The following is a 23,241-nucleotide window of genomic DNA, read 5'->3' as shown; positions in this document are numbered from 1 at the left end:
AAAGCCCTGTAAGGTGAGCGTGCATCGCTGCGCTACACCCGCGGGGCATCGATGCACTACCTTTACTTAAAACCAGCAAAGCAAACTTCACTAACTGTCATCTCATCATCCCGTCACTGTTGTTTATTTTACAAAACACCCCCTGAATTGATGCATATCTCACAATAGTACATTACATACTGTTATTAAATGTTCTGCATTATCTTGCAATGTTTAATAATTATTACATTGTATAATGATTATTTATTTATTAATTAATGATTATTCATTCTTAGTCAATAATTTCATCTTCTTTATAATAACGATATGGATGTAATGGACTCGTTCCATTGTAACGATATAATTAGTATAATATGTATAGTTGGATAAAACAAAACTATATCAATCATGTAATTATCAATTTAATTGAGTTATATACATCTCATCCTATTGGACGTCCGCCTCACAGTACTGAGGTTGGCGGTTCGAATCCAGGTTCAGGTATTCGTGTGTGGAGTTAGCGTGTTCCCCCCGTGATGGCATGTTTTTTTTTCCCCAAGGGTACTCCGGTTTCCTTCCACACTCCCAAAACATGCATGATAGACTTATTGAAGACTGTAAATTGTCCCATGCTGTGAATGTGAGTGTAAATTATTGTTTGTCTATATGTGCCCGGTGAATGTGCTGGCGACCAAGCAGTCCATGGTACCCTGCCTCTCCCTCAAAGTCAGCTGAGTTAGGTTCCACTTCCAAGTAGTACCTGCGACCCCAGGGAAGATAAACACTTTAGAATATGGGGGGATGAAAGTTTCACATCAGAAAATGATGTAGAGATTTACAAGGCTTTATTGTGAAGTTAATATTCTTTCTTATTTTAGCCTGTAGTACAGGAGTCTTCAATCCTGTTCCTCGAGGGCCGGTGTCCTGCCTGTTTTCCATCTCTCCCTGCTACGGATATTCACCAAAGGTCTGCAGTAGCTGGATAACCATCCTGATCATTTGAATCAGGCGTGTGTTGCAGCAGGGACAGATGGAAAACAGGTAGGACACCGGCCCTCGGGGAACAGGATTGAAGATCCCTGCTGTAGTATACTACAAGGTTTTCACACTAAATTTTCATCGTATTTGGTGTGAAAGTTCATGTTCTTTGATTTTATAATCTGGACCCCAAATGATACTAGGATTGACAATTTTCAGAAAGTAAGACTTTTTAAACACGCACTTCTTGTTTTCTGACGTAAACACCAGCAAAAGCACACACACAGACACACGTGTCGTGTTCAAACGTGTGTTTGCATGATGTTTGTGATGCTTTCAAATCCGTAGATTGTACCCAGACCTCCAATCAAGGACAAAATGTCTGTCAAGGTAAGATATCGGCCTCCGTTCCCCCAAAGCCCCGAACCCAGGCCCCTCTCGCCGCAGGAAGATGACAAAGTGGTTTAGACCAAACAAACAAGGCCTGTGCCATGACCACCACAGACACGTAGCCTAGTCTAGCCTAGCCGCTCCTCTCTTCCTGTCCTCCACTTTCTTTGTTTCCCCTTCCAGCAGCAGCAAATCCCCACCCTGTCCATCCTTTTAGCTCACCCAACCGCCGCACTGTGCACTTGCCTCCCCACTCCGACCCCCTCCTCACAGATCTACGTGCGGGCTCAGTTCGAGTACGACCCCTCCAAGGACGAGCTGATCCCCTGCAAGGAGGCCGGCATCCGCTTCCGCGTGGGCGACATCATCCAGATCATCTCCAAAGACGACCACAACTGGTGGCAAGGCAAGCTGGAGAACACCAAGAACGGCACAGCCGGACTCATCCCGTCACCCGAGCTGCAGGAGTGGTGAGACTGCGCGACTGCTCGCGCCACTGCAAAGTCACGCAAACTACATTTGACTCCTGAAGTCCTCTTTTTCTTCTTTTTTTTTTTTTTTTTTTAAGAATTTACCGCTGTCTTATTTCATTCACCCTCTTAATATTTATTATTAATACTATCATTAATATTATTACAATAACCTGTAAAATTTGGACGGATTCATAGTAATTTTATTTTAGCTTGTAGTCTTGGGGGCATTTATCATGTTTTGTTTTTTACTATGTTTTTTACAGTTTTTTTTATTTTACCTTTGGACTTTTTGGGGTTGACTTACGATAACGCTGGGGAACACAATTTTTGTCGAGTTAGGTCGGAGAGCTCTTTTAATTTATTTTTTAGTTGCAGAATCCAAATCTGATCCGTTTTTGCCCATCATGTCAAGCTTTTGAGCTACAGGATCCCCGTTTTTATGAAAAAATATATTGAAAGTTTATGTATGTGAATAAAACAGTAAGATGCAATAGTTACAAACTTTGGAGACTAAAAAAAAGCATAAAGTAAAATAGAACTTACAATGGTATATAGGTTAAGAGAAAAGAGCACTAACCCTCTTAATTCCTACTATGCAATATTTCTGTTTACAGATATTGATAGTAGTGACCTATTGGGGCTGCACACACCTCTCACCGCTTTGTCTCAGTTGTGACTGCACAGACGTTGTTGCCACGTAGCTGGCAGATGAGTCCAGTCGTAATCAGCTCTTCCTGCCACTGCTAATCAGTGGAAATCTATGGAGAAAAAACTTGACGCGCTAGAAAAAAACTGACTGCAATTTTGGAATCAGCATGCCAATTTCAGTTTCATCATCATAAAAATCTAACTCAACAGTTTGTTTTTTTTCATATTGTTCCCCAGTGTAATTTTATGCCAACCCGCGCATCTTTTTGCAGGTTCTTGGAAGTCTTATTATTATGGTAGTTGTGTTTTAACTTTAACAAGGTCTGGGTGTTTTGTTTTTACAGTTGTTGTTTCAACCTGCACATCTTTTGTAGGATTTACGGTACCGGTAGTTTAATGTGAATGTACTATCGTTTGGTTTTAACATGCAAATATTTTGGAGGCTTTACAGTATAGTGGAACCTCAAGTTAATGGGCTAATAGGGGCAATTGTGGCACAGCCTGGAAATACGTCTTTAGGCTCTCCCTGTTGATTGCACGACAGCGCCGTAAACAACGGAGGCAAGTTCTGGAAGCAACAAACATTTGACAACTGCTGCACAAAGGAGCATTTTCAGTGGACTGGACACTACTTTCTGTCCATTAAATTCAAAATCTGTTAAATCAGGGTCCGTTAAATTGAGGTTCCACTTTAGTTTTATTTTAGCTCAATTTTTTTCTTTTAACCAGCTCATCTACTGTTAAATTTAAAGTTTTGCCATTTTAAATGTGGTTGAACTTTTCAGAGATTCACAGTTGGCTAATCTTAACCTGCACATTTGTTGGTGGTTTGACAGTTTTGCACAGCTTTTAGGGAGATTTATGCTAGTTGAATGATTTTGGTAGATTTATTTTGTATTTATTTTTTTGTGTGCAACCTTTGAGGATGTTATATTAGTTGAATTTTTCAAACACTCTTTTTTGCGGCATTTTCATATTAATCTGTGCAATTTCGGGGAGGATTTTTGAAGTAGTTTTAGTATTTGAAGCACTTCACTTTGAAAAGCAACTTGTTGGATGTGACCTGTGTGTGTGTGTGTGTGTGTGTGTGTGCGTGTGCGCGGCAGGCGTGTAGCATGCATGGCCATGGAGAAGACCAAGCAGGAGCAACAGGCCAGCTGCACTTGGTTCGGCAAGAAGAAGAAGCAGTACAAAGACAAATATTTGGCCAAGCACAACGCAGGTATGCAAAAATCATACACACGTGCACAGAGACAGAGCATGCCACAGAGACACATGTACTCTTTGTGCACGTTCAGTATTTTTGACTTCATTTGCTATGTTACATGTGCAGGGTATTGGATAGTACATGTACAGTATATTTGAGCACATCTTAGTACATGTAACGTGTTTATGTCACGTGTCAAGTATGTTTGGATGCAAGTGTTAGTGCATGTGCAGTATATTTGAGCATATATGTGAGAACGTGCAGTATATTTATGCATGTGTGAAGTATTTGCATGCATAAGCACGTGTAGTATGTTTGTCCATATATATTACTACTTGTGCAGTGTATTTGTGTGCATTTGTTAGTACATGTACAGTATATGTAAGCGTATACACGAGAGTGTGTGCAGAGTATGTGAGCATGTATTAGTGCATGTCAAGTATTACCGCAGATGTGTAAGTACTTGTGCAGTACATTTGTACCCATGATAGCAGAGGTGGGCATCTTCAATTTTGCCTGTCCATTATTCGTCATCCGTCAGCGGCCTGGGTACCCATCCGTGATTTTTTTTCAAGCCGAACCAACCTGTAATTGTCGATTGGTCAGTAGGTTGGTCAGGTATTATTATGATTAGGATTATTATTATCATTATAGTCCGTCAGAGGTTCGTCGGTCAGTTTGTCGGCAAAGTGTTTCCATATATAGTCAACGCCCTACGATCAAACACACGAGAGTCTTGAATATGAATCATTTCACCAAGATTTAACAGAAAACCACCACCATAAAGGTTTATTTGCAAATAAATACACATACATAAACTATTAGACTCAAACAAACTATGTAGGTCTGTGTTGTCCTTGCAAAGTGAAGTGACGTCTTCTGGTTCCGCCTCTTTAGCCAATCACAACCGGCCATAACAGTCCCCGCAGGGATTCTATTGAAAACAGGAGCACTCAATCTCACACGTATCGCCCTCTGCAAGTAACCCCCTGAGAACAAACACATGAGACAAGCAGGGCGTGTTCTGTCAGTTGTCAGCAAAATGGGCATTCGGCAATGACAGACTGAGAGGTTTGTGACGATTACACCGGCGGACGAAAACACACTTCTGTACGTGGGTAGTCTTTTTTTTTTTTTTTCCTTTTTCTTTTTTTTAAGCTTCCCATCAATTGACAGCAAAACGAGCATCCGTCAGTGGCAGAATGACGAACCATTCCATCAATCTGACGGAAAAGCCCAGCTCTGCAAATAGAAGTGTTGTACATTTGGGTGTATGTGTTAATAGTATATTTGCATTATGCTATGGTTCATGGGTGCATTATGACATACTCTACATGTACAGCAAGTTAGGGTGCATGTGCTAGCAAGTTCATTTGTATTCATGTGTATTTCGACAATGTATGCTACTGCTAATGCATTTTCTAATGCATAAGCTTTATTTATATAGCACATTTAGTACACAAGGTAACTTGATGTGTTTTGCACGGAAGTGAAATTGCTCTAAATTTAAAGTGATTCACACTTGAGGCATGTCTAGAGAGACTGAGAGTGAGCAGAGCTGCTGCTAATGTCACAAGTAGTTGTGAGTTGTAGAAGAGAATTACTGTATTACAATTTTGCTAACGTCTCTAGCTATAACTTACCTGAGCTCACTGGACCGTTTACAATATTTTCTCCTCTTCTGGTGCGTGCGTGAGTCTTGAGACGCAGTGCCCTTGCTCAACTCTTGGAGCAACAAGCAGCTTTGACTGCTGATTGGCTGTTACCCGCTGCACGAGCAATCTATCTATGCTGGACAGAAGTCACAGCAGAAAGAAGCTGCAGTCGTCAGAGCCAGAATAACCCGGTTTTTCATTCATCGGCCATCGAATTTAAAAGGAGAAGAAAAAAAAAAAAGGGCCGGTGTAATAATTGCCATAATGACAAATGTTTGCCCCAAATATCAGCCCGGCCGCTAATCTTTCTGTCTGTCACTAGTAGTAACATTCTTACAGTTTGGTCAACAAGACTTGATGGTTATGCTGAGTTTTCTATCTGTATTTAAATGGTTAACATCAAACTTTTGTGTTGTTTGTGTGATGTTTGCACGTTGTGATTGTCTTGAAAGGTCTGCCAATGAGCTGATACACACTCATCTCAACATTGTGCATGCGTGTGCATTTTCTCATGGGTTTTGCGTGTGTGTGTTTTGTGCGTGCGTGTATTCAACTGCCGTTGTAACCCTCCTGTCCATCTCTCTCGCTTGCTCCTACCGAACGACCTCTGTGCATGTAAGTAACCACGCTGACGTCACAATCTTCTCCTTCTTCATGCTTTTACTTTGAAAGCTCTCCCGCGGGTTACTTCCTGTCTGTCGCTGGCGGCGTTCCGGTTTGCTTTCCGTTGTTTTTGTCCAAACAACAGAAGACCGCCGCCGCTTTGTGTGCCTTTTCTGCACGCGTGAGTGTTTTCGCGCCTCGCTTCGTTGGTGATCGAAGCAAGTTACTTTAATGTGAAATAGAAATGGAGGCAGACGTTGCTCAGATAATGCAAGATGTGCTCGTGTATCAGCCCCACTGACTTGTGGGTTTTGTATTTCATTTGTTGCCTTCCAAAGGGGGCGGCACGGTGGTCGACTGGTTAACACGTCCGCCTCACAGTTCAGAGGTCGTGGGTTCGATCCCGGCCCCGGCCTCCCTGTGTGGAGTTTGCATGTTCTCCCCGTGCCTGCGTGGGTTTTCTCCGGGCACTCCGGTTTCCTCCCACATTCCAAAAACATGCATGGTAAGTTGATTGGATACTCTAAATTGCCCCTAGGTGTGATTGTGAGTGCGGACGTTTGTCTCTGTGTGCCCTGCGATTGGCTGGCAACCAGTTCAGGGTGTCCCCCGCCTACTGCCCAAAGACAGCTGGGATAGGCTCCAGCACGCCCCGCGACCCTTGTGAGGAGAAGCGGTACAGATAATGGATGGATGGATGCCTTCCAAAGGAGCACTCGTGTCACGGGTGCTAAGAACACGGCAGAGATGTTCTTAAGATGCATTCTTCTAAACTGGGAAGTCAGAAACTTCACTTCTAGCCATTACAGTGAAACTACAAGACTGTGGCAAATATGTATACAAGCTCTGCATTAAGGTCATGATTTTTTTATGATTTAAAAAAAATTTTTTTACATGTAATATAGTTGGGGTTTTAAAAATTTTTTGTTTTATGTTTTGAATTGCGATCTTTCAAACTTACCAGGTTTCTTGAATGCGGCATTACATCACATCATCAAATGTGTTTGAGATCATTCCCAATGAAATAAAATCAATACATGATATTTGATTGAATTTGATGCTAGTCAGTTTGCGCGGGAAAACCATCCCACTCACTTTTGATCTCTACTTTACTCTCCCTGTCGCTCTCTTGCCCCGCCCCTTCAGTGTTTGACCAATTAGATCTGGTCACCTACGAGGAAGTGGTCAAGCTGCCTGCCTTCAAGAGGAAAACGCTCGTTTTGTTAGGTGAGACTTTATGCTTACTGTAACTCAGTCAATACTATGATGAGGTTGTTTATGCATTTTCTCAGTGCATGAAAAACTGCATTAGTCACAACACAAATGACCTTGTTAGAATCAGCACATAAACAACCCACACATTTTGTTGGATTTGTTCTTTTCATCTGATTTTAAATGAAATATACCAGGGATTCAGATTGTGGCTGGATGTTGTACATTTATATTTATGTGTTAACATCCATTGGACCCCCACCCGACTTTGATGAATGAATTTCCGCGCATAATTGACACTCCCCTAAAAGTGATTATAATTGCCTTTCCTCATAGTTGAGTAGGCTATACCAGAAATTACAGTCCTAAAAGACTCAGGCACGGGTTCCATCCCACTGCGAGCCGACAAAACTGTAGTGCTTACTCTACTGCATGACATCTTTGATCGACTCCAAACGCCACGTTTGTTGCAGCAACACGTTATAGAAAATCTCCACGAGGTACGTTTTTCCATGTATAACGGATAGGTTCCCCAAAAAAAGAATCGAATGAAGAACCACAAATGTAATAATAAAATAAATAAATGCAGGGTCCTCTGCATTTGTATATAATACATATAAAATATATGTAGTCTCTAGCAAGAATACAATGTTAACACCGGCCAACAGCAAATTTGTAATCAGAGCTGACTTTGTGTCCCTTAACGTATTTTTGACTATTTAATTTCAAAAAGTCTTTACTTTATTCTAAGCACTTTGGGTTATTGAGATATTTTCAGTTTTTGTTTTTAAGTTTGACGTATAAAAATTTGCGTGGTACGAATTTTACCTTGTTGTAATTCACAGCTATGACGTTTCAGAAAAAAATCCACCTGTTGCCGAACCTAACCCTTAACCCATGAATAGTACTAAATATCTTACTATATTACATATTATGTTATTATTGTTGTTTTATTATATTTGTTGTTGATGTTATTATTATTATCTTATTTTATTTTTTTCATGATGTGCTACAGAAGAAGCAAGGGCAAATTTGGAATCAGGCCCCCCCCAAAATACACCTAGAACTTTACTTGCTTCTCTGGTTAAAAAAAAAGGTTTGTGCACATTTGTTGACCAGAGTAATAAGATGACAATTATTAACTAATTGAATAACTAATAAATAATTACTCAACTACATCGTTGCATAAAAACAATTCATATATTTACTTCAAGATGAATAATAATGTTTTTTAAATCCTAATTATAATTTTAAACTCTGCCAATAGTTATAAAATGATAATTATTTTGTCTCTGTGTTCAGTTTTTTTTCCAATCATGTGACTACAAAACTAAATGGAAAAAGTACCTAAAATAAAATTACAAACAATACATAGCAAAAAAAAATGGTAACACATCAAGTCGTTATTACTGCAATACAGTTTTGTTATTTTTATCCTGTTAAAAAATATAGAATTAAAATGTTGAGCTGCATAGTAAGTGTAAGAGGGTAGTGGAGTTATTAATGACTATAAGACTATAACCGTGAAAGCGATGCTAGGTTCGGTTCACGGGAGCCAATAATTTTAATACTGAAGGGAGTGTCAGAAGCAAGGAAGACAAGAAGACACTCTAGTTTATATAAAATATATGTATATTGAACATAAATTCTTGGCAACTGAAATGTTGTCACATGGAAATGCAGAAGAAAAAAAAAATATTGTTGTGCTTATTACCTTCAAGGTAAGGGATTTAAGATCACTTTTCTCTACACTGGTGTGTGATCATTTCGTTAATGTTAAATCTAACTAATGAGTACTCATTTGTGTCTTTATCAATTCTAAATATAATACTCAACTTCTATATGAAATCTCCCTCTTCCCACCTATCTAGTCACCATTCGACTTATTGTCATCAAGGACGTATACCAAAACTTTGGCTTAATGAGTAACTCCTTTGAACATTTTTAACAACAAATTCACAAAATAGTTGGAAAACAAGTTATTACAACTTGCACCTCAACGAATTGTTCTTGACAAGAACCACTCTGGGTTCAAGAGTCCATGCATCCCACCCTTTTCTGTATCCACGTGTACAACTGTATACCGTATTTTCCGGGCTATAAGCCGCACTGTAATATAAGCCGCACCCACTCCATTTTTAGAACATTTTGGAAAAAAAACTTAAATAAGCCGCACCTTTATATAAGCCGCACCTATCTATGTTGAAAACTTTTATAATTACTGCATTTACAGACCGATTATGAACTGTAAATGTACATGTGTGTACCTGACAAACAAGGCGTGTACGTCCCGGAACACCTACACAACTGGGTTACACATAAGATCTAAAAATTATGTTTTTCAGGTGCTCACGGCGTGGGCAGGAGACATATCAAGAACACACTCATCACCAAACACCCCGACAGATTCGCCTATCCCATCCCACGTGAGACACACACACACACACACACACACACTCACTCACCCTCCCTTTGTGGAGTCGTCGTGTATTTAAGCTCTCCGGTGCGCGTCCCACAGACACGACGAGACCTCCGAAGAAGGACGAGGAGAACGGCAAGAACTACTACTTTGTGTCGCACGAGCAGATGATGCAGGACATCAGCAACAACGAGTACCTGGAGTACGGCAGCCACGAGGACGCCATGTACGGCACGCGCCTCGAGACCATTCGCAAGATCCACCAGCAGGGACTGGTCGCCATTCTGGACGTCGAGCCGCAGGTCTGCGTCCGCTCTCAGCGTGGATGTCCCACTCGTGGGCAACGTTACGCCCAAGAAAAGTCAGGATATGGCACAAAAAACAATTTATGACATATTTTTTAAAATAATAAATGTTGTACTATTAGGATCTTTTTTTATTTTTCCACGATATAGTTTTTGCATTAATGAGAGAAGTCCATATAATATTAAATCTACATTATTAGAAAATAACAAAAATATTGTCAATATGAAAATCAGTCATCATTAAAAAAAAGTTACAATTAAGAAACAAAAGTTAAAAAGAGAACATATTTCATAAGAATTCATGTTTATGAAGAGGAAAAACACAGTTTTATAATAATGGTTAATTTTCTATCATGATAAAAACATTCAAATAATGTACGTAACACTGGTCAGCAGATTTTTACAAAATGTCATCAGCGAAGCGAGCAAACTTTTCTAGATGCATTTTTGGTGTTGATATAATGTGTAAATTAAGGGTTAGTTTCAGCAACAGGTGGATTTTTTTTTCTGAAACGTCATACATAAATATAAATTAAAAAATAATACTAAAATAATAATAAAAATAAATAAATAAATTACTACACTAAAGTCCGTATCATGCATGCATTTATAGGTGAAACTTAAAAACAAAATGAAAATATCTCCAAAAACTGCTGTGCAAAAAAAGAAAAAGAGGAAAGACATTTTTTAAATCGGTGTCAAAATACATTCAGGGACACAAAGCCATCTCTGATTAAAAATTGCTGTTGACCTTTTTTTTTTTTTTTTTAAATGTTTATCAGCATGTAATATGTTTAAAATAAGAATTGGTTTTACAATTATTAGGTCATAATATTACAGAAGGAAAACTATTTCAAAAGGAAAATATTTAATTTACAAAAATTAATTGTAATTGCATCAAAAGTTTAGAGGTTGTTTATCAAATGCATTTTCTGAAAACAAATATAGTTGTACTAGAAAACATCTGACGACTGTGAAAAAGAAGTCATACACATACATGGCTTGTATGTTTTCTGACAGGCACTGAAAGTCCTTCGCACGGCCGAGTTTGCCCCGTACGTGGTCTTCATCGCGGCACCCACCATCACGCCGGGCATCGACGAAGTAAATCACATCACACACACATTCTTGAATTGACATGTGCAAGTATGAGCATGTCTTTGCATGCACGTGTGCATGTGTCCGCATGTGTCTTTGATTGCTTCTGTATCTTTGCACACACTGCATGCGTGTATCTATGGCGCCCCCCACAGACGCCCAGGTGGTGTCGCACACTGCCAGTAAGTACCACCTGACACCTGCTTGCCAATTGTTACTCGTTATTAAACGTCTGTGTCGTCTTGTCTAGTGTTCGTGTGTGTGTGTGCTCGTGTGTGTGTTTTTACCCTGGCCTTTGTGATGCCATGCAAGTCTGACCAAGCAGCTGAAGGAGCAACATAATCGAACAAAATAATCAGTTTTGAAAAATGTTGCTAGAATTAAGTTGGAATATTCCGAGAATGAATTCCCGATCTTTCTGGAATAAAGTTCTAATATGGGAAAAGAAAAAAGTAATAATTAACTTTACACAAGTTGTAATGTTACAAGAATAAGGTTGAAATACGGTATTCTGAAATATAATATTGTGTGTGGGGTGGCGGGTGGGTCTTGTAAGTCGTATGGAATAATGTAAAAATTGTCATTTTTCAAGAATTATGTTGTAGTGTAATTTTTTTTAAAAAAGAAAAAAAGTTGTAGTGTAATATTGACAAAGTCGTAATTCAACATATTTTTAAATGTAATCATTTTATAACAAAGCTCTAATTTCATATGAATACAAAAGTAAGATGAGGGAACGACTCAGAATTTTAGGTGAATTAAGTCAGAATGTTACAAAAACACCATGGCAATTTGCAAGAAAATTGAATAGATAAAAAGTTGCAAATTACGAAAATAGAATTGTACTTACTTTTCAAAACTCATGTAGTATTTTTATCAAAGTCCAAACATTCCAAGGTATAAAAAGGTGTACATTTTATAAAAAAAAATTAAAAAGTAACAACTTCACAAAAATAGAATTTTAAAGATTAAATTGTAATTTTAGAAGAAATAAAGTTACACACACACACACACAGATATGAATGTTGGAATATTACAAGAAAAACAACTTTGCAAGTCGTAATTTTCAATATTACGAGTTTGGATTTTACATGAAAAACATTATTTTTAATTGTCATATTACAATAAAAACGTAATTATATGAAAATAGTCATAATTTTACAACATTAAAGTAGTTACACGATGTTATGTAATTTGACTAGGGCTGAACGATTATGGAAAATAAGGTAATTACGATTTTTTTTTCCCTAAAAATTGTAATTGCGATATGAGTTACCATTAAATTTTTTCCAAGGTCCTTTTCTAATGTATTTTTCAACAATTAATCTTTATCACAACAAACAATATCAGATCTGTTATGCATTATAGAATACTGAAGTAAAGGCAAATGAAGCATTCATTAATATGAAAGACACTTTATGTACTACAATTAGAGGTACAAACTTTCTAAATATTTTGATGTGCCGTTTGGTAAGCATTCACCGTGACATCATAATTCTGCCACACAGGTGTAGTGTAAACATAAGTACGCTGATACTATACTGTAAAGGCACAAACCCAAGTGCGGGTTAGAATCATGTCGATAAATCAGTAGCTTTGCCACTTCCTACATATCACTTTGTTTCAAGAAACGGGAGGTAAACGTGGACTGCACTCACTCGCTCACTCAACTTATCATATAGACAGATAAATAAAACATCAAATTAAACCTTACCCGATCTCCAGTTAGTAACATAACGCGCTACCCGGTAGGAAAAGTAAAATACAGTAATGCCTACTTCCAGAGCTGGCCATTCCGCCTTTTTAACGGACCGGTCCGCCTACGATGGACGGCCATTTTGTAGGCGATAAACGATGGACAGGAAACTTAAAAAAATAGATGGATTAAGCATAGTTGGAAGCCCTTTTCTTTGTCCGTTGCAATTATCTATGTTCACAGTGAGGGAGGGTACCCACGCTGCAGACGGGAGGCGATAAATGGACCGCAAATGTTTAGTAAAATGCCCATCTCTGCCTACTTCCCACATAATATCAAGCGCCAGCGGGCATTACTACTCGGTGGCGTCACATCATTAAACATCTTTTCGTCTGTCTTTTGGTTCAAAATATATGGCTGAATCCATCCTCTTAAGATTTTACCGCTTGACAGCTTTGCGCGGATGCGTTTTTGTCGTGGCTCAAGTAGTTGCACACTATCGTCTGTGTTTGTATGTGTGTGTGCGTGTGTGCGCTCAAACTTCAAAGACACGTAAATCAAAGTCAGCACACATCGACAGCCATGACAGACACTTGCACTCCAACATTCGATGGCAACCAAAACATCACAAATAGACAACACATGTACACGGTGAGGGTTTTTTTGCCACACGCAGTAAATTGTAACCATGCGAGGTGATAAGGATCAAGCATGTTAGAAAGCTGAAAGCTAGCGCGGCTGAAAGCGTTCAGTGAACCCCCCCACCCCTCCGGTCTCAAAGTAATGACCATTTATACCGTAGCCTTGGCGATTACAAGATTGCGTTTTCTCAAATCGCAATTACATTGCTAATGCAATTAATCTTTCAGCCCTAAACTTGACGAGCATAAAATCGTTCTTTTACAAAAAAGGGATCTGGAAAAACAATGATGTCATCTGACTTACTTTGGCCCCTCCCCAGGACGAGTCCTTGCAGCGTCTTCAGAAGGAGTCGGAGATCCTGCAGAAGACGTACGCGCACTATTTCGACCAGACCATCATCAACAACGAGATCGACGACACCATCGGCCACCTGGAGGAGGCAGTGGAGCTAGTGTGCAACAGCAGCCAGTGGGTGCCCGTCTCCTGGGTCTACTGAAGCCCAGTGCCCGCCCCCGCCACCCCCTCAGCCATCGCCATCGTGGTGTTGTACTACAAAATGAATATTGTCTGTCCGTACCGATAATAGGACCTTTTTTACTAGATGTTTCTTTTCAAGAGACAAGTCCCGTTGTTCCCCCCAGCCCAATGCCCCACAACCCCCACATCCCAAGTGTCAAAGTGGGTGGACCCTTCTTACTGGAAAAAAGAAGAAGCACACAAACATGTTTCGGCCCTCATTATTTATTCATCCCTCCTCCTACTTTCCTTTTTTTCTTTTTTCTTTTTTTTTTTTTTTAAATCCTCTCACTCCACTGACTTGGACTTTCTAAATAAATCCATACATGTGTTATTATTACTGAAGAAGAAAAAAAGAAGAGGATAAATCATGCATGTGGACGATTTTGGTCAGTGTTCCTCGTGTCCCTCTGTAAAGAGATAAAAAAAAAATAATAAAAGAAAAAATAATAAAGAAATGTCAAAGATGATGATGATTATGTTGCAGCTGTTTAAGATCCTGGAAGGTGATTGGCTGGACGTCCTCCTCTGCACATGTCCCTCCTGTCATGGTCATGTGTTCATCCCATCACGATTAACCCTTCATCTTACATAAAAAAACATTTAAAAAAAATATATATATATATATATATATATATATATATGTACATATATATATATGTACATATACATATATATATGTACATGTATATATATATGTACATATATATATATATGTGTGTATATATATATATATATGTGTATATATATATATATGTGTATATATATATATATATGTATACTGTATATATACAATACAACTATATAGCGCATTTCATAGCAGCTATCGCTGCAATAAACCACTTTACACTTTACATTACATTTACATTACAACAACAAAATGCCGCCGTCCCTGTGTGACCTATATCTTTGCTGCTGTAACAATGAAAATTTCCCCAGTGTGGGATCAATAAAGGCATTCTTATCTTATCTTAAAAAAATAGCAATAATGTAACAAGTGAAAACAAATTGAAATACGATATAGACACCAGAAAACTGTCAGTCTCACATCAGATCAAAAGCCAAAGAATAGAAATGTGTCTTCAACCGGGTTTTGCAAGTGGACAGAGAAGGGGGCTTGCCCAACATCCCATTGGATGTGGATGCGGAGGTCATTCCAAAGGGAAGGACCAGCAGCCGGAAAGGCGCGATCCCCTCTGAGGCTCCGCTCAGTCCTCGGCACCTCGAGCGGACTTGAGGCTGCAGGAAGGTGGGTAGGAGTGGAGGAGCTCGGAGAGGTATGCCGGGGCCAGGCCATTTAATGGCTTGTAAAGAAATAGAAGCATCTTAAACCCTTAAACCTTAAAATGCACTGGGAGCCAGTGAAGGGAGGCCAGAATTGGTGTTATGTGCTCCGTATTCCGAGCTCCAGTTAGCCGGGCAGCAGCATTTTGGGCCAACTGGAGATGTTTGAGAGAGGACTGGCCGGCTCCAAAATAAAGTGCATTACGGTAATCTGTCCGAGACGTAACAAAGGCATGGATGACTGTTTCTAAGTGCTGATGGGAAAGGAGGGGCTTTACCTTAGCCACCTGTCTCAGATGAAAGAAGTTGGACCTAACAACAGCGTTGATTTGCTGGTCCAATTTAAGATCACTGTCCATTTTAAAACCCAAGTTCGAAACTGTGGGCATTAGATATGAAGCCATGCGGCCCAGGTCAACAAGGTGGGATGTAGAAGAGCCACTGGTGTTTTCTTTTCGTTGAAACTTTTAAAAATGTAGTGACATCTAGTTCTCTAGACAGGACAAAGAGAAAGGCTCTTTTTTGCTCAACGGGACATAGATTTGACAGTCATCCAAATAGCAGTGGAAGGAAATACTGTATTGTGTTTTCGAAGGATGGAACCCATGGGCAGCAAAAACAATGAGAAGAGCAAAAGCCCCAAAATAGAATCCTGTGGAACACCATGCGATAGAGGGGTAGAGCGGGACTCAGCTAAGCTCACAGAAAAAGGCCTGCCAGCCAAATAGGAACCAAACCACTCTAGAGCGCTTTCACAAATGCCCACTTGGTGTTGCAAACGAGTCAAAAGAATACTGTGGTCCACCCTATGGAATGCTGAAGTCAAATCCAACAAAACAAGACATACAAAGTGTCCAGTGTCATTTGCCAGGAGGATATCATTAAAAACTCTTAACAGGGCTGACTGTGCGTCATTTTGAAATTTGACTGGAAAATCTCCATGACATTATGTTCATCCAAGAAATAGAAATGGTGTGAGTGCACCACTTTTTCCAGAATTTTAGAAATAAAAGGCAGCTTTGGAAATGTGTCTAAAATTGAACCGCACACCTTGATCAAGGCCAGGTTTCTTAAGCAGGAGTTGCACTACAGCATGTTTAAAATGTCGGGGGACCACACCAGAAGACAGGCTGCTGTTGATAATGGCCAAAAGCGATTCACCAATACTCGGGAGAATCTCCTTAAAGAGGTGAGGAGGAACGGAGTCTGAAGGGGAGCCAACCACATCCTCCAAAAATGTCAGGAAACTGCCTCAAAGGAATCCAACACTGCAGAACAAGGAACGTGGACAGAGGCGTCAAATGTGACATTTGAAACGAGAGCCCTAGCTGTAGCAAGCTTGTCAACGAAAAACTGCAAAAATCTATCGCACATTTCAGGGGACGAGTCCGTCCAAATCGGCTGATGGGGCTTGAGCTCAGTATTAATTGTTTTAAATAGACTATGTGAACCATAGCAATTTGCCTGAATGAGACTTGACAATTGTTCCCTCTTGGGACTCCTTCATCTTTATTTGGTAACGACGCCAGCACCACTTTTAGGATTTAATAAGAGACCTGCTGCTTGTCTCTTTTCCACCTGCGTTCAGCTCTGCGGCATTCCTGTTTAGCTGCATGAGTACTCTCATTAAACCATGGCTCCAGTCGAACTTTTGGCCGCATATTTTTTAATGGAGCCACAGAGTCCAGAATTTTAAGACAAGATGAATGGAACCAAGTGCTGAGTTCCTCTGTGTTTGAAGGGACAATACAAAGCCGATCAAAGGCATCACAGAAGGGACTAGCGGTGAGGGGTTTAAAAACCCGGCGCCTGCCTCACTAGCAGCTCTGACACCACAGGAAAACATTATATCAAAGAGCATAGTCATATGATCAGAAAGCACATTGTCCAACACTTTCAAATTTGAGACCGATATACATAAAGTAAGGACAAAGTCCAAAGTGTGTCCTTGCACTTGAAGTCTGTCACGCACTGCACCAAAGTGAAATAGCCAATGAGTCTTAAGAGGTCCTTTGGCAGTGGTTTTTCAGGACAGCACACATGAATTAATATTCATGTAGGTTAGGGTTAGGGTTAGGATTCAACCTTACCCTAACCCCGACCCCATCTGACGTATGTGTATTGAGGGAAAATATCCATGCTTAAAACAAATGGATAATATAGGCTACCAAACAGCTGAACTTTAGCCATGATTAATCAAAGGCAAGTGTGTGTTGACTTGCATTTAATATGAGTTTGAATGTGATGCGATAATTGTGAACTCAGCCAGATGCCCAGTTGTAGGAAGGAAGTGCACACTTGTGTAACCACATTATCTCAGTTTATTTATATTTCCCTTCTCATTTTTTAATTGTCTTGGTCCCATTGCTTATATCAGAAAAACCTGGCGTGTACGCTTTATATCCACTGTACAAGTGAAAATGAATAATATTTTTCCTTTTAATCCTGAGGAAAAATATAAAATGCTAATCATTTCGATGGGTAAACTAGAATATGAGGAAAGTAGAACTCTTAAAATTAAAAGCATTTCATGAGAGAAAAGTAATTGACAAAACGTGGTATTATAGATGTGAAAAACGCAGGCGTGGAACCTTTTTTTTCTCAAATTACTATGGAAAAAAATCAATAAAAATAATAAAGCCAAGATCGAATCCACGACCTCTGAACTGTGAGGCGGACGTGCTAACCAGTCGACCACCGTGCCGCCTGGCCAGAAATCACAGGTCACATATAGACAGGATGAGAATTTCCTTATGTGGGAAAACTATGGTACATGTCCTGTATGAACGTGCAAGTATGTTAACAAAATACATGTGAAACAAGTTAACAACACAAGCAATATAATGCCCTAAAAAATATTTTACCCCAAATTTGTATTAAATAAAAACTGCACTATAAAGTACATGTACATGAACAAAATACAGTAGAGTATAACAAACATGGTCCAAATACTGTTGAAAAAAATACTGTAACACCAATGCAGTACAATACTGTACTTAACTACAGTAAACTGTACTGTATTTTAATGTTGATTTTTCTCAGAATTAGGGAAAATGAGTCTATTTTGAGTTGTTGTGTTCGTATCATACAGTTTTGTTGCTAATTGCAAGTAACTGTCCCGTTGATCATCACTGACGTCTGGTGATTCTTGTGCAAAGGACACGTTCATTTACGCCACTGTACTTCGTCCGTCGAGCCGCAAGCAATTTCCTCTGAGCAGGCAAACTGCTGGAATCGCACCGAGCCGGAATCGATTCCTTGTTTTTCAAAGTCTCGTAGATTTTAGTTTTTTCGACTCCAAGTGTCTCCTGAATGTTTTTTACTGTGTCCAGCTTCGCTTAATCGGATGCATTTCACTCTCTCTTCCACGGTCATTACCGTTCTTCTTCGTTTGGATGTCATGATCTACAGACGAAAATGTAAATGAATACATTTTAAATCTTTTGGCAATTTCAGTAAAACGCATGCCAAAGAAGTAACTTACATGTCGCCGTTTAGGATCCGATGATGGCGGAGCAAAGTTTTTCCGTAGTATCGAGCGGGAACTGCTTGAGTTTGCGCTACTGTGAACTTCGCTATGGCTTCCGGGTTCCGGATACAGTACGGAAACTTCCGTTGGAAGTAATCGATCGTTAATTAAATATAGTAGAAGAAAATTTAATGCATCCGTTCTTTTCCGAGTGACGGAATTTCCGTTTGATCTAATGATGGGGGAGCGGTCAAAGTTTTTCCGTAACATAGAGCGGCAACTGCTTGAGTTTGCGCTACTGCGGACTTCGCTAATGGTTCCGGGTTCCGGATAACGGAACTTCTGTTGTAAAGAATTGATCGTTAATGTAATATAGTACCGGTAATACAAAATTTAATGCATACGTTTTTTTTCCGGGTGAGGAAATTTCCGTTTGACAGAGGTCCGTAGGTGAGAATACTTACTGTACTGTGATTAATGGCCCATTCATTCAAATCATACCTAAAAGGCACATGACCCCATTTTTTTTATTCTTCACAATTCTCAACACTGCTTTTTACTTAGGTTTGCTCCTGCTTATGTTATGAGTGTGTTGAACAAGGTTCCAGATATGTGTGCATTTTATTTCATGAAACCATGACTGTGCATGGTATGGTGAACAATGACTTCTCAATCATGTTGTTATACTTGATGTGATGTGATTAGTTAAATGATTACCTTGACAATTTACTAAGACTGTAAGAATCAAACGTGTTCTAAAGACACATTCTTACAATGTGTATTTACTGTAGATATGACTTCTGACCACCCCTGGTTACCATATAAGCTCTGCCTCTGCCTCTGTTGTTTGGTTCTGCTTGCTGTTTATATTGCAAATGTGTTCATGGGCTGCTTTATCAATCAGTAAAATAATTAAATAGCACAACAACCGCCCACCTGGAGCATCCCGCAATGCCAACTGGCCAGTACAGCCCTGCATATAGACGACCAACCGTTCACACTTCCTGACAAATTTGTTTTAAAAGAACCTAATTTGCATGTTTTTAGAATGTGTGAGAAAATCTACAGGTGTTAAATACTAAATAAGATGCAAGCCAGGTATAGTATATTGACTGTGAGGAAGACTTGCTAAGACCTCACCCACAATCCTGCCTCTCATATACCATCGGCAGTAGTATCCCCAAGTCCTCAAATTGCTCAATAATAGGATTCTGTACAATTCACACTCCCAGTTTGGATTTTTTTTCCCACCTATGATTGTATTCCTGATTTGTTTTGAAAAAGTCCACCTTTGCAGGCATAAAAAGGGCGCACTCAGGATATAATCCAAATGCTGTTAAATCCACAAACAATTCAAGTGAATGAACTATTGTCCAATCATGTAATCCTTCTACAATGAACATGGGGAAAAGGGATTTGTTTTTTTGGGGGGGTTGTTAATTTAAAATATTTAAAATCAAGCACTATTAAAAGCAACCCAGCAGCACAAGATCAACTTCTGGGTCACCAACTCGGGTCCTTGAGGGCCCCTATCCTGCATCCAAAAGATGTGTCCCTCCTCCTACGCACCTGATTTCAATGATCAGGATTCTTGTCAGGCTTCTGCAGAGCTTGCTGATGAGCTCATCATTTGAATCAGTTGTGTTGGAGGATAGAAATATTTAAAACATGAAGGATAGAGGCCGTCGAGGACCAGAGTTGGTGACCCTTGCTCTAAATCTTAGAGTCTTATCTTGGAGTCTAAGATATTATGTGAGTGACGGGCCATGTATTCGGAATTGTGGAAATGTGTGAATGTTTGCAGATGCCTCCAGATTTGTTTTGATGGTCAAACTTGGCTTTGACCAACCAATGAGAGGATGAAATAATACTGATGTCATCGAGGGCCAGGGCTCAGCCACTGTGAGGAGGAATTTGGTTAAACAATCAGCCCAATTGCTGATCTAGTTTCAATTTCATGGTCAGCACTCCTGGGTAGATTGAATTGAAATGGCAACAAATGGAGGCGGAACTCTGAATCGACTAAACAAAAATTCTAATATCCTCATGCAGTGGAAGCAGTGCAGCTGAGAGACAAAAATGTTTGGAGTAAATTGATCAAATTGCATGGAATGAATATTCGAATTTAAATTGTAAATGTAGGTCAGTGCTTCTGATGGTCTTCAGGCCAGCAGATGAGGCCTTGGTGACCCTGTTCAGTGATAACTACGATGAGAAAGTAAGCGGCCAGCGGTGTGCTGGGAAGATTTGTTGCAGTTAAGCTCAGTGACGCGTGCGGTGAACTCTGCAGGCTTGCATTACTGCATGCAAATGATGCGAAATGACGGCCGACATCCTGCCTTCACCGCCGCTGCTCTTAGTCCCGTTCTAATCCCTCATTAAAAGGGGCCAGTGTGCAGATTAGTCCACCCGTGAAGGTCAACTCCGCGGTCGAGTCGTAGAGCAGCCACGTAAAACATCCAATTTTTCTGTATTATTATTATTATTATCTTCAGAAAAAATATGTCATGTGACAGCTTAGCTGAAGTAGATCACATGACATGAGTATGAACTAGCTACTACTACATTGCCATAAAAGATTTTATGAAAGTTGGAATATAAGAAAACAAATGTAAATTTTATGACTAACTTTCAGGTTTTAAATAAGTAAATAAATAACCACAATAATAATAAATGATAATAATTCAAAATAATAATGTTTTAAATTACATTATTAGTACAAAGCCAGAAAATTACAATACAATCAGTTATAATTTTACAAAATAAAACTGTAGCATTAGCTACAAGAAAAACAATTTTCAGAAATTATTTTAGGACTAACCAATTCAGGGTGTCCCCCGCCTACTGCCCGAAGACAGCTGGGATAGGCTCCCGCACGCCCCGTGACCCTTGTGAGGATAAGCGGTATTGATAATGGATGGATGGATATTTTAGGACTATGAAGTTATAGTATAACATCAATGAAGTTTTGTTATATACTGCATTGAGAGAGAAAAAGATATCAACTTCATCAGAATCAGAATCATCTTTATTGGACAAGTATGTAAAAGACAAGGAATTTGTCTCCGGTAGTATGGCACACTGGTATTGCAGTAAAAAGCAACTACGATACAAACAAAGACTTGACACAAGTGTAGAAAGTCTTTGCGTAATGTAAGGGTACCGTTGTGCAGTAGTGCCACCCAATGACAACAATGTCGAGAGTCAGAAGGGCAGAGATAAAGTGATGAGTGATGCGGTACTTACTGGTACATTACTATGACGGTTGTGCAGAAGGTTGTTCGTGAGGATCAAGTCAAGATATGAGGATAATATTGCTACAAGAAAATGTATGAATTTTAAATAGAAATGTTGTTATGAGGGCGGCACGGTGGTCGACTGGTTAGCACGTCCGCCTCACAGTTAAGAGGTCGCGGGTTCGATCCCGGCCCCGGCCTCCCTGTGTGGAGTTTGCATGTTCTCCCCCCCGTGCCTGCGTGGATTTTCTCCGGGTACTCCGGTTTCCTCCCACATTCCAAAAACATGCATGGTAAGTTGATTGGACTCTCTAAATTGCCCCTAGGTGTGATTGTGAGTGCGGCTGTTTGTCTCTGTGTGCCCTGCGATTGGCTGGCAACCGGTTCAGGGTGTCCCCCGCCTACTGCCCGAAGACAGCTGGGATAGGCTCCAGCACGCCCTGCGACCCTTGTGAGGATAAGCGGTATAGATAATGGATGGATGGATGTTATTATGAGGATTGTAATTTTACAGAATAAAATTGTAATAAAAGAAAACTTTCAACTGAATTTTATCAGAATGAATTTGAATGAGAGGAGAATGGATTTTTTTAAAAAGTAATGCAATTTAATGACAGTAGTCATTAGATTCGAATAAAATGCGAGAATAAAGTCCTAATATTACAGGTATAAAATTGGAATATAAAGACAATTAAATGCCGTTATTATAAGGAATAAAAGATATAACTTTATTTTAATATGAGAGGGGGAAAAAAATTGACAATTCACGGAAATAGTCATAATATAGACGAGAGTTAGTCAGTAACATTCTGAGAAAACAAATTTTATGACTAGTCATAATATTCTGATTGAAAATGTGTGACTATGACAATAAATTCAAAATATTAAGAGTATGAAGAAGTTGTTCCAAAAAAACATTGAGTAACAAACAATATTGTAAGAAAAGTTTACAAGAATATAATTGTACAATTTGTTAGCAGAAAAATGAAGAAAAAAATTACATCTACTTGAAATAACAAAGACATTTAAGTGATTAGATTATGTTTTAAATATGTACTTCAAAAGGAAATACTATAGTAATGTAAACTAAAAAAGTGTATTGTCATGTGTTTACAAGAATAAATGGTAATATTACAAGAAAAATGTGGTATTTTTTTAACAATAAAGCTGCAACATAACAACAATGAGGCGGTTACCTTCCAAAATCACAATATTATGAGAATAGCACATCTCATATTGTCATCAGAAACAAAAAACTCAAAATTTTACTTTTGTAATTTTAATATGAGGTGGGTAAAACAAACATGGCTGTTAAAAAAAAATGAATTTTTACAAGAATAACATTGTTATGAGAAAACACATGTAATTTAATTACTATAAAGTGATATTTGAGTTGGAAAAATATGAGAATAAACAAAAGTAGCACACTGG

General features: G+C 39.2%; 1 protein-coding gene across 17 annotated transcripts in view; it reads left to right on the top strand.

Annotated features, from left to right (window-relative positions):
* caska (calcium/calmodulin-dependent serine protein kinase a) overlaps positions 1 to 13,942 on the top strand; it is a 135,257-nt gene extending 121,315 nt beyond the window's left edge. For 5 of the 17 annotated variants that reach the window (XM_086051234.1, XM_086051229.1, XM_086051233.1 and 2 more), the window contains 9 exons: positions 1,306 to 1,347; positions 1,621 to 1,817; positions 3,575 to 3,690; positions 7,080 to 7,160; positions 9,491 to 9,571; positions 9,664 to 9,866; positions 10,890 to 10,973; positions 11,123 to 11,149; positions 13,625 to 13,942. In XM_086051234.1, the coding sequence (XP_085907360.1) occupies positions 1,306 to 1,347; positions 1,621 to 1,817; positions 3,575 to 3,690; positions 7,080 to 7,160; positions 9,491 to 9,571; positions 9,664 to 9,866; positions 10,890 to 10,973; positions 11,123 to 11,149; positions 13,625 to 13,801 (1,008 nt within the window). In that variant the 3' untranslated portion in view covers positions 13,802 to 13,942. The remainder of the gene's footprint in view (positions 1 to 1,305; positions 1,348 to 1,620; positions 1,818 to 3,574; positions 3,691 to 7,079; positions 7,161 to 9,490; positions 9,572 to 9,663; positions 9,867 to 10,889; positions 10,974 to 11,122; positions 11,150 to 13,624) is intronic. The other 12 variants (XM_086051241.1, XM_086051239.1, XM_086051237.1 and 9 more) reach the window with 6 other exon arrangements.
* The last annotated feature ends 9,299 nt before the right edge of the window (positions 13,943 to 23,241 follow it).

The sequence above is a fragment of the Filicampus tigris genome, chromosome 14, assembly GCF_054856515.1.
Source record: "Filicampus tigris isolate MCC_2025a chromosome 14, RoL_Ftig_1.0, whole genome shotgun sequence".
NCBI classification, from domain to species: domain Eukaryota; kingdom Metazoa; phylum Chordata; class Actinopteri; order Syngnathiformes; family Syngnathidae; genus Filicampus; species Filicampus tigris.
The sequence above is the reverse complement of the archived record's forward strand: the minus strand, read 5'-3'. Positions and strand labels throughout refer to the sequence as shown.